Source organism: Neltuma alba, unplaced genomic scaffold, assembly GCF_004799145.2.
Source record: "Neltuma alba isolate B1F8T4 unplaced genomic scaffold, ASM479914v2 tig00000769_pilon, whole genome shotgun sequence".
NCBI classification, from domain to species: Eukaryota; Viridiplantae; Streptophyta; class Magnoliopsida; order Fabales; family Fabaceae; genus Neltuma; species Neltuma alba.
In genome coordinates, this window is record NW_021632183.1 from 104,389 (window position 1) to 116,020 (window position 11,632).

The 11,632-nt window shown below is 36.5% G+C and overlaps 3 protein-coding genes and 1 non-coding gene across 4 annotated transcripts; 1 reads left to right on the forward strand and 3 right to left on the reverse strand.

Moving 5' to 3' along the window:
* Nucleotides 1-495: 495 nt before the first annotated feature.
* Nucleotides 496-3,280, reverse strand: LOC114745316 (uncharacterized). The gene is made up of 3 exons (XM_028933479.1): nucleotides 2,430-3,280; nucleotides 1,709-1,894; nucleotides 496-1,004 (listed from the first exon to the last, which is right to left on the reverse strand). The coding sequence occupies exons 1-3, from the start codon at nucleotides 2,895-2,897 to the stop codon at nucleotides 720-722; spliced, it is 939 nt and encodes a 312-aa protein (XP_028789312.1). The 5' UTR covers nucleotides 2,898-3,280; the 3' UTR covers nucleotides 496-719.
* A 1,229-nt stretch (nucleotides 3,281-4,509) lies between these two features.
* TRNAM-CAU (transfer RNA methionine (anticodon CAU)) lies at nucleotides 4,510-4,581 on the reverse strand. The gene has a single exon. It is a non-coding gene; the product is annotated as a tRNA-Met (tRNA).
* A 1,380-nt stretch (nucleotides 4,582-5,961) lies between these two features.
* On the forward strand, nucleotides 5,962-6,878 carry LOC114745334 (dynein light chain 1, cytoplasmic). The gene is made up of 2 exons (XM_028933496.1): nucleotides 5,962-6,291; nucleotides 6,372-6,878. The coding sequence occupies exons 1-2, from the start codon at nucleotides 6,156-6,158 to the stop codon at nucleotides 6,524-6,526; spliced, it is 291 nt and encodes a 96-aa protein (XP_028789329.1). The 5' UTR covers nucleotides 5,962-6,155; the 3' UTR covers nucleotides 6,527-6,878.
* A 417-nt stretch (nucleotides 6,879-7,295) lies between these two features.
* LOC114745308 (hydroxyphenylpyruvate reductase) lies at nucleotides 7,296-10,131 on the reverse strand. Its single transcript, XM_028933468.1, is given in 3 exon segments — nucleotides 7,296-7,972; nucleotides 9,564-9,804; nucleotides 9,806-10,131. Coding segments are annotated over 3 exon segments (939 nt in total). The 5' UTR covers nucleotides 9,985-10,131; the 3' UTR covers nucleotides 7,296-7,453.
* Nucleotides 10,132-11,632: the final 1,501 nt, after the last annotated feature.

The window sequence follows — 11,632 nt, forward strand, 5'->3', positions numbered from 1 at the left end:
TATCAAAAGGTTTGATAAAGTGGTCATGATGCTTGACAAAATTGAGAAAATAAATTACATAATTCTTTAACTTGATGAAATTTTTCTCATTTTAATTTTGATTTTGACTGGATGAACATTCTTAATAATAAGTATCATTAGCAGAAAATTAGAAGGAAAAATGCTTTTACCTTTGCAAATAATGAATTTTCCAATTATTGGATTATCATGTCAAAATAGACTATACGGTCATTTATCTTTCCTTTTTTTAGGGGGCTGTTTGCTACTAACAAGGTATTCCTCTAAAGATTCAGTATTATTTATTCAACAGATATTTTATTCCATGTGATTAATGAGGTAGATCATAACTTGATGCTCTCAAAATTACTTGAAAATTTACTTGAAACTAGACAAGAGTCACGCATTGCACAAACTATGAGTAAATTATCCATAACTTATAAAATGAACGCCTTCATAAAATACTCAATTTTGGGTCAGCTTTTTAATCCAGACAAATATTGAGAATTGACGTGAATCCAAATTCAACTAACTCATGGTTTTTTTTTAGCTGCAAATTTTGTTGTATTTCTGCACACGTACAACATATTCACATTTACACGCATGCATTTGCACAAAGCTCACAAGAATAAATTAACATCAACAAACAGAGAAAACAGAGGAAGGCCAAGCATTTTCTGTATCCACATTGTAGCTTCTTCCCCTGTAAATAAGCTTCACCGTCATTTATATATATATGCGCATGAATTCTTCTTGAACTTGATTGGTTTTGATGTGGAAGAATCAATTATGAGAGGGCAAGTTATTTCCTTGTGGTTCTTGGCCCTTACCAGTTTGCCCACCACATTTCCCACTGAAAGGATTTCAAATTTCAATGTCAATGAAACTTCAACACCGGTTTGGGATTGTTTTATTGTTGAACCAGCCCCATATAGAGGAACCTTGTTGCCTTCCAAGTTCACTGATACTACTCGGTGGCTCTTTCTTGGCTGATAGTGTTTCTTAAGCTGCACAAATCAAACGCATAAATGATGGTCATGCTTATGAATTTGGATTCCTTTCTCTCTTTTTTTCTCTTTTATACAATTTAAGCACACACACACACAAATATGTCAATGTCAAACTTGAGTTTGAAACCTCATCCAAATATGACAGGTGACGCTGTCACTAGGACAACTTGCTGTTGATAAATGGATTCATAATTAATTAAGTGGTAAAGCAAATTTTTAACATTCAAATCTTAGAGACAATCTTGTACTAGGCTAAGCTAAGTTAATGTGAATTCTTAGTAAGTTTTTGAAGTAAATATTGCAAAAAAATCAAATCATACAATATAATCATAGATGAAATCAAGTTAAATTGAGCCCAACCGTGCATGTTTCTATGTTGCATTACTGATTATGTTATTTCATATGGTAAAATCCAAAGTCAAGTCAATTCAATTCAGCTTGATCACCTTTGACGTTTGCATGCATTCCCACACATGTAAATGCCAAAACAAACACACTTTTAAGTTTAGCGTTATATAAAAGCTCTAATGAACGTTTAATGCCTTTTAAATATTAGATTTAGGATAAGGCCCAAAGCCAACCCTCTTACAGAAAAAGTTTAGGAATAAACTGAGAGTTTAAGCTACTAATTTGAGCAAAGTACGCTTATGAACTGAGCTTTAAGTCATGAGCACTTGAAGTGAAGATGAATGGGTTATTACCTGACCAGAAGCAACAATGATGTCGGAGAATACAAGGTTGATGGGCTTGGAGTGTACATGGATGCCAAAAAAAGTGGCAGGGTTATATATGTTCATTCTCAATGTGCCATTCACAGTCATCAACTTTGTTGGCACACCTGAGAAGTCTGATCCCTCTCCCACATACAGATTTTGTACTTTGAAGCTCTGCAAGAATCACCATATCAAAAAAGCACAATATAATGACTTTACACAGTAACAATTTATTTGCTTAATCACTTGAGACAAGTAGCTTTAATACTTTTAAACATTAGTCTAATTTCCAATGTGATGTGACACAATTTGTTAAATCGAAACAGACATTAACGTTTAACCTAGAAGCCAAACATACTGATATTCTTTGTTCAATTTATTGCATATACTACTGTGTCCTCATTACCACTGTTGTTCTGCATTTGACATGGATAGGTTTGTCTTTTTGGTTTTCTCATTTTTCTATGTCGTTATGTATACTAAAACGTGACGACTGACGAGAAACCATATCAAGCAATCCTAAAATCCTTCAGAATGACTGCATCATTTCATTCCAAACATAAGAAGTCAACAACATAGACTATGAAAATAGACGAACATTAGGCCCCAAAACAATCCAACATAGCAGAAACAACCAATTCACATTTGACTGGGAGAATAACAGAAAAGAGTAACAAGAATTTTTACGAAACACCTAAGCTTAGCTTACCTTGACTGTAATTTCTGGCTTGAAAGGCCTGCTAGCACCCCAAATGATCAAGCAAAACACAGTGAAGAGAACCACAAAACTCAAGATACCAATAAATACTTGGCAACTCTTGATGAAAGCTTGTTCTCCATCATAAGACCCTTCTTCTAAAATCACATCACACTCAGGCCAGCCTTTCTCGTTCCTCCTTCTGTTACTATTACCCTTCCTTCCTGAAAATGACCTGAAAATACCAGAAAACCTGCTTGCTGAAGAATTCCTCGAATGGCGTCCAAATAATGAAGGATGTGAAGGTGACTCCATAGGGCTGTTCGATATTGGAGTCGCTTGCATCGATGATGACTTGTATCCATCGTGAGAGTCCCTTGAAGGGCTCTGTACGTAGTACACTGGTCGCTTTGGAGACCTCGAAGGTGAAGATGGAGCTAAGCTCGTGGTGTCCGATTCAGATTTTGCAGAAAGCATCATGGGTATGTATGGAATCCTTACAAGAAGATAAACTTTGAAACTTTATGAGAATTCAAAAGTACCCAGGAAAAAAAAAAGGTCTGTCAAAAATCTCAGTTCATATTTTCTATACTACTGCTTCTAGACTATCCTTAAAATGAAGCAGATTTTGCAGAGACGGATGACTTTGAACTAGAGGAGAATTCAGAGCTGCCTAGAAAATGTTGGGTGCTGAAACTGTATTAGAGGACAATCTTGAGAACTTGTGCCCCTTAGTTCTGAGAGAAGAGAACCACAGAAAAGGAGGGTGGGCTGTGTTTTAACCAGCAAAATGAGAATGTAAAGCACCCAAAAAGTGAAAAAACATATAAGATGCCAAGTTCCAACAAAGATAATGGTATTCCAAAAGAGCTGGTTTGATGAGGAAAAAGCACGCTATGTTTAGTGTGTGCGCGCGCGCGCGTTATAGCATAGTGATAGTGGCTGGAACCACACCTATGGCTATAAGCATACATTAATAGAGTAGGTTCAAGGATTGCATGTCGGCAGAGTTGTCATAGTTGGGGAAAAGATCGCAATATATAACAATGTAACCTTACATCGCATCTTATTATTGAGGACACAACAAAGAAAATTAATGGTTGGACGTCTTTATATATTCCATCAACTTGACAAGCTATCCAATTAGATTCTGGGTGTTCATGTCCTTGTCCCTGATAGCCAACATTTCATTTTATTCATACACCACAAAAATTTCTGGGTACACCAACTGCGTCAATAGTTCAACATCCCCAAATATATCATATTTGACTTTGTGGAAGGGCTTGGTTTTGTTGTTCCTTTTTTCACCCCTTCACGAGGATGCATGAAATTACGGCAATGGCATGGCACAGATATGATTTTCCGCAATTTAGGATGCCAACCAGTGCCTTTTAACGTCTTGAAGATGATAATATACTACCTCCGTCTTTAATATAAGACTCTGTTTGATTTTATTCTAATTTTAAATATAAGACCCAAATCCACTGTGTCTCTCATATTTATACATTTTTTTTCAAAGTAATCTTTCTAATAATAATAGTTCTAATCAATATACTTGATTAGTAAGGATATTTTAAAAAAAAACAACACATATTTAGGACAAATAACTAACTTAACTTACTTCCTTAATTTCTTCAAATTCGTCAGTTGGCTCTTATAATTGAGACCGGAGGTAGTACCAAACAATCAAAATTTAGTGTATAAAACATTTCTTGAATTTTAAGTTTGGCTCCTCAAATAAAGACTACCTTATCCATGATGAGCTTTTTAAGGTCACTCTTAAACTTACGGGTGCTACTTGCTGGAAAGCAACCTTCATGTGAGTGGTGAGAAAATTTTCAGAACAGGGAAAATTCGGAAAAGGTTGATGCGAAAATTTCAAGCCGATCATGATGGTTCAAAATATTTGGAGCAAATTGGATGTAAGATTGGGCCTCAACTCAGATCGTCCACAGAAGTTAGCTAGCCCGTACTCATAGTAAAGCCCATTGACTCCTCTTACATGCAGATCCACAACACAATTTAAAGAAACCCAAAAAAATAGCCCAAATACAAGTAAGGGGGAAAAAAATTGCGGAAAGCCTTCTCTACATATCAGAGCCAGGTTTCGATCCTGGGACCTGTGGGTTATGGGCCCACCACGCTTCCGCTGCGCCACTCTGATTGTTGAAATGCATTTCTCATATTTGCGTATTTGACAGTAACCGTAGCTTGGCACGACTGGTATTATTATTGGAATTCTATTCGAGAAAATGATATCTGTCCCTATTGCAGGAGATATTCCCATTTTTAGGTAGGGTTCTTCACAAGGTTACTTTTATTCTCATTCTCCTTCCATCCTAAGTTGAGCTCATCTCCTGCAAAAAAAAATTTTAATTTTAAAGAGCAAAAAAATAAAAAGGGAGTGAATATGATCCGAAACAGGTTGAGCATGGGGGAATGAAAGAAAAATGAAAAAGGGAGATATGTGGGGTCCACAGAGTATGGTGAGGGAGGGGGCATACGTGGGATAAGAAAGGATATGGTGTGGAAGGCTTATCTGTTCCCATTGTTGAAATTAGTTTACTTTGTCAAAGGCACCCATGATATTCAAATTTCAAAAAAAACTCATAATTAATTGCTTTGAAACTGAGCTTTGTATCTGAATATGATTGTTTACTTGTGCTTGCTTTAACAATAAGATTCTTCGGCGTTAATCAGAGATGTATCAGACCGACACATTTGGCCTTCACCGTCTCGTGTCTCAGACAGACTCAGAGGATGCTGCGTTAATTACTAGTCAGCATAACACGGCAAGGCAACCTAAATATGGAGATAGATAGAAGAAATTGACGTGGATACAAATCCTCGCCAACCTGGATAGTGCCTCCCATCATTATTTGTTTATATTCTTCTTTTGTCTTTCTCCAGTTTTTGCTCTTTTTCACTTTATCTTTTTGCATACGTCTTCCTCAGGCTAAAAATCGTAGCTTGACTATATTTTCAAGCCCTTTATCTTCATTTTTTTTTTTTTTTTTTTCTAAGCATTTATTTGCCAATCTTCTGCTCTTCTTCCAAGTGATTAATAGGAAAATGGCATATAAACTGAGTTTACAATTACATGCATTTGCTCATTATACTACTTGTTCTTTCTTGTAATTTTGCAGTCTCATTCAAGCATGTTAGGCACATATTGATTCTAGTTTTGTCGCCTTCTAAATTTGAGCTCTTCAGCCTGTTGCCTTTTTTTTGGGTAATTGTTTTTCTTAAATTTATTGAAGAAAGATAATAGAGCTTTTATAACAACAATTCAGCTAGTAGCTTCAATTTATGAGTTGTATAAAATACTAAAGTGAGAATCTATACCTACTTTATTTATAAAAGTACTACAGTTTATTTTTGAGACAATATACAGCACAGTATTTCTGAAAATAATATCTATTTCGATATAAATATATAAGTCTTTATTTCCATCGGGGGAAAAAAATCCCATTAAGAGATCTTTTTCCCCAATGTGAGTACGAAAAAGGGAAATTCAGTGAAGTGGCGGAGGCAGAAATTGGAAAGGCAGATAAATTCAGGGAATAGATGATGCGAGAGGGAACTCTCTGTCCTGTTCCTATATAAAGCCTTATGTCTTCCTCGTTGCTAGAGCTTGAGATCCTTGTGGTTGGCCAAAAGTAAAGGAAGAGGAGAGAGAGAGAGCTTGAGATCCTTCTGGATTCTGCAGGTAGGCCGTGAGGTGTATCAGGGGAAGAAATGTTGGAAGGTAAAGCCTTGATAGAGGACACAGACATGCCTGTGAAGATGCAGATCCAAGCCATGGCTTCTGCTTCTGAGGCTCTGGATCTCTTTGATGTTGTTGATTGCAAATCCATCGCTGCCCATATCAAAAGGTATTAACTTTCTCTTTCTCTTCTCTGTCTTTTTCTGAACCTGAAGAATTTGATAAAATTATTGTGTTTTGTGAGTTGCAGGAGTTTGATGCCAGATTTGGGTGTGGATGGCAGTGCGTGGTGGGTTCCAGTTTTGGGTGTTTCTTCACTCATTCACAGGGAACTTTCATTTACTTCACACTGGAGACTCTCAATTTCCTCATCTTCAAAGGAGCTTCTTCTTTCCCTTTCTGAAAATGACCTAAGCTTGCGTTTCCTTGTTAAAAAGGTTCCATCAAATTACCTGAGAAAAAGTGCTGTTCTTTTTCTTGTCTTTTCTTCCCCACCCCCTTTTTCTCTTCCCTATGTTGAGGGAAAACTTATGCTGAGGAAAATCTCAGAGGAAGAGGGCAGAAGCACCAACTTTTCCTGCGATTGGGATCTTAATGGTTTGAAGTATGAGATGAAGTTGCAGTGTCCGTTTGTACATATAAATTAGTGCTTAGCCCAGTACATATTTTCTTCTCCAGATCATTCATTCTTCATGTTCCTTTTTTCTCTGGTTCATGCTTTGATTGATTATGGTACCCTTATCCCGTTTCCTGGACATGATCTGTTTTGTGGGTCGCCTTTGGTTGCTCAGTCAACATTATCTAGAAGAGTATCAGAAGGGGGGAGAAAAAGAAAAAAATGCCCATTATCACCGTAAATGAATAAACAATGTTAGTGGGTCTGACAGCGGATGTTATCATAATCATAATTATTTTGTGTTTAAGAAAATAAAATTAATTTGTATTACACACTGAAATATTTTAAAAGAACTGAATGTGATATTTGAAAATAAATATACATCCAACATGCATGCATGGCTAACGACATTATATGTAACTGACAGTGTAACTCAATTTTTCAATTTTTTTTTTTCCAAATTTTAAATGGACGCAAGGATTGCATTAGTTTCGTATTATTCTTGTCTTTCCGGCAGAGGATCATCACTGTTAGAATCAATATTAGGTAAATCAGATACGATAAGATCTGCGATTTGATTGCATCACACCAATTTATTGCATACAAGAAAAGCAGAGAAGTGAACTTGGTTTCGCTTGAGAAGATACAACAAATACTAGAAATAATGATCTCAATTAGATGTAACCTCTTCTACAAATCTATGATGAGCACAAATTAAACCAATGGAGTTAACAGTGGCTTGCCCTGGAAGTACGCCTCTAGATTTCCAAGGACAAGGTCAGCCATGGCAGTGCGAGTTTCAACAGTGGCGCTTCCAATATGAGGTAATAACACGACGTTTTCTAGCCCAAACAACTCTTCTGGTACGTTAGGTTCATCTTCAAACACGTCTAGTCCGGCACCACCCACTCTGCCTTCAAGAAGTGCAGAGACCAGTTCTGGTTCATCAACATGCTTACCTCGACCAATGTTAATAAGAATACCCTTGGGACCAAGAGCGTTGAGCACCTCGCGGTTGATTATATGATAGGTTTCCTCTGTAAGAGGACAGGCAACAACCAGAATATTACAGTTGGATGCTAACTCTACAACGCTTGGATAGTACTTGTAATTTGAGCCTGATTTCTCTGTTCTAGAGTAGTAGCTTATTTTACAGTTAAATCCTTCAGCTCTCTGGGCTACAGCCTGGCCAATCCTTCCCAAACCAATAATCCCAACTGTTTTCCCGGAGAACTGCAAGGGGAAAAAATAAAAAGAAAAATCATATGGCAGTTGACAGAGATTTTCGTGAGCAGAATTTGATAGACTTGCATCAGAAAGAATCATAATCACTTCACATGGGATGTGAATGAAAAATGACAAGTCCAAGTTTAATTTAATTTAGTGTTCATCTGTATGTTTCAAGTCTTTTGGCCAAAACAAGTTTCGGACCCAGCGATTTTAGTATGTCCATGTAAATTGATAGAGAAGAGAAAACACAGAGTACTACTAGGTTCACCTCAATGGAGATTGAAGTCTTAAAGAACTTGTGTTATACAGGGTAACGTCGAATGTGTAATGAAGTCTAAAAAACATCACTCCAAATGAAACGTAATCCGGATTGTGACAGGCCAAAGATCCATATAAAATAAACGGTAATCACAAAAGATGAATCGAACATAGAAGTGGTGTGAGATAAATGAATGAATAGACCAGGCAATGAACATTACATGTCACTTTGGGGAATGGGAAAAATTAGATGTCTAAACTCTGAAGCCATTCATAAAGCTCAAATTCTCAAATTCTTTTTGGGCCATTGCAAGTGTAGCAACTCAACAATCAAATATAAAGGTTTAGCACTTAGGGAAACAAGCTATCTGCCAGGGCTGCAACTGAAAGGGAAATAGGATGTTTTATACAGAAATAAACAGAGGGAAGTAGGATGAAAAGCATCTTATTCAAAAACAAGACAAGACGCTCCTGTTCAGACAGGAGACAAGAAAGCTCATCATGCTCAAACATAAGTAGTTCACATTTCATTCCTTTTCTTCTTGTTTTCTAAGGGACTCATAAATTATAACGAACTACTGTACAATGACCAAATTTTATCCAGATAAGGGAACTGATAAGGTTCAGAATCTGACCAAAAGAGAAGATAAATCATTCCAGCTCCAACAAAAAGGTTCAGAAATCAGAATAACTTGAGAAATTATACATTCATCAAAACCAATGGTGGATCCAAGGGAGCATAAGGGAGTGTTTGTCCCCTATGAATCCCACCTCCTCCTGTGAAAATTACTTGAGTTCCTTGGTAGAAAATGCTAAAATAACTCCCCCCCCCCCAAAAAAAAAGTAATATTTCTTATAGTTTCAGCGCCAGTAAGTATTGGCCTGATCCGTCAGTGATCAAAACCAAAGGCTATACAGATTTTCACAAGTCAACCATAGACGCGACTACGCTGCAACAAAAGCGGATGACAAAAATAGTGTCCGACTTTCAAATGTATAGTGCAACAGAGCATATAGAACATCAATAAAGGAACTGACCTCCGAAGGAGAAGAGTTACTGTGGCGTGTAGAGTGCAAGTTATGAACTCAATTTCCCAACAAATGGTTCGAGAGCATGTCATTAAATTACACACTACACTAAGCATCAACCATTTGACACGACAACATTAACATGTCTAAAGGGGGTCACCCGCAACAACTCAGGACACTTACAAAAACAAAAGCATTAGATTAAAATATAATAAAGTTAACGTCAATCATTGAAAATCCACAAACATCAGAAAAGGTAACTTCAATTGCTAGCAGTGCAAAAGTCAACAAACAAAATCACACTTGCCTTAGTGGTCAACTTGTAGTCACCCCTCTTCCATTTCCCGCTCCTCACATACCGATCACACTCACAGAGCCTCCTCAACACAGCCAGAATCAAGCCGATCGTCAGGTCGGCGACTTCATCGGTCAACACATCAGGTGTATTTGTAACCCGAATCCCCTTTTCCCTGCACTTGTTCAAGTCAATCTTATCGACTCCAACGCTGAAGCTAGACACGATTTCCAACTTGGGTAAGGCGTCGATGCGCAGCGTCGGCGCCGTAGTTGGAGTTACCAACGACGGCGCGAATGGAATTGGCGTGTTCCTTGAGGAACTGAGCGCTTTGCGGGTAATTCCAGTACCGGTAGAGCTTGTAGCGCTTATCGAGCTCTTGCTCCAGGTAGGAGAACGCTGGGCAGAGCATGAGGACACCGATGGATTCCATGTCAGAGGAATTAGGGTTACGGATCTGAAGAGAATGCGGCTCGTGAAGTGAGTCACCCGACAAGGACGGAGCGCTTCGAGGATTTAAGCAGGGCTGGCCAGCTGGGTATGTGGCGTGCAGTGATCTTCAGAGAACGCTGAATGTGTTTTCCAGATAAATCAGCAAATTAAAAGGGGAAGAAATGAAATTTCCTTGGGCTAAGGTGCGCCAGCATCCTAAACTATTTAACCAGATGTATTCAGTGGTCTAAAGTAATTTTATATGTATTTAATATCCTAAACTAATTAAAATAATGCGTCTATATCTCAAGCTAACAAAAATTTTATGTTTAACTGTTACTTTCCTGACTTAGCTTAAAGTTGACTCCAGATTTTCTAAATGGTAGACATATAAACATTTGATATGTATTATTCTTACTCAAAATTGAATTTATTTCCTTCCTCTTCTTCTAAATAAATTGACTTTTGAAAAGAATATACATATCGGGTGCCCATGTGTTTACCATGTAGAATATCTGGGGTTAACTTTAAATTGAGCCATGAAAGTAACAGTTAAACATAACATTTCTGTTAGCCTAGGGTATGGACGCACCATTTTAATTAGTTTAGAACACTGGATGCATCCAAAATTACTTTAGGCCACTGAACGCATCTGGATAAATAATTCGGGGTGCTGGGCGCATCTTAACCCAATTTGCTTTTTAACTTTTCATGGTTGCCTCATCTTTTTTGTCTTCCTTCGACGTGGAGTGGCGCCAGGATAGTAAAAAAAAAAAAACAGCTTTTTTTGGGTATTGAAAGGATTAGAAAACACAAAACTGTGGCAGCCAGTCGTTGACAATGATATACTAACAGAAACAAAAGCCTTACATGCTTCATGCTTGTTTGGCCCAAAAAAACCCCGCTTCATGCTTGCAAGAAGATTAAAAAAAAAAAAAAGTACTAGCTCTCAGATTTAATAACACTTTTTGTTAATATAATAACTAAATAACTAATACTACTTCCAGTCTTAATTATAAAAGTTAGTCAACTAATTTGAGAAGATTAAAAAAATAAGTTAAATTAGTTATTTGTAATAAATATGTATTGTCTTTCATAAAATGTCCTTGCTAATCAAGTAGATTGTGGCTACAACTAACATTATTATTAAAAGGACTACTAACATTATTAAAAGGACTAATATGTGGTTTTATATTTATGACTAAAATAAAAATCAAACGAAGTCTTATATATTGGCAAAAAAAACTAATCTGATATTGATAAAAAAGAATAATTAATTTAAAAAAAATAGTATAATTCGTTAATTGTAACAAAGTGCTCGTACTTTAAAACTATCCCTGAAAACCCTTAATAATTAATAGGAATATTTTTAAAAAAATTATAAATTTGAGAAATAAATTGAATTGATGTTTTATATTTAGGATCAATTTTAATCTCTCAACTAACTTTTATACTAAGGATAAAAAGTTGCATAAGTTTGAGATTGAATTTGATCTTACATATAACTTTTTTATCCACTTTTCATATTTATTATTTTTCTCTAAATCAACCGACTAAACTTATTGTTTTCCTTTCTAATTTATTTAATTTATAAACTACTCCTCCGGTCCTTAATATAAGACCCATTTAACTAATTTGATTAGATTAAT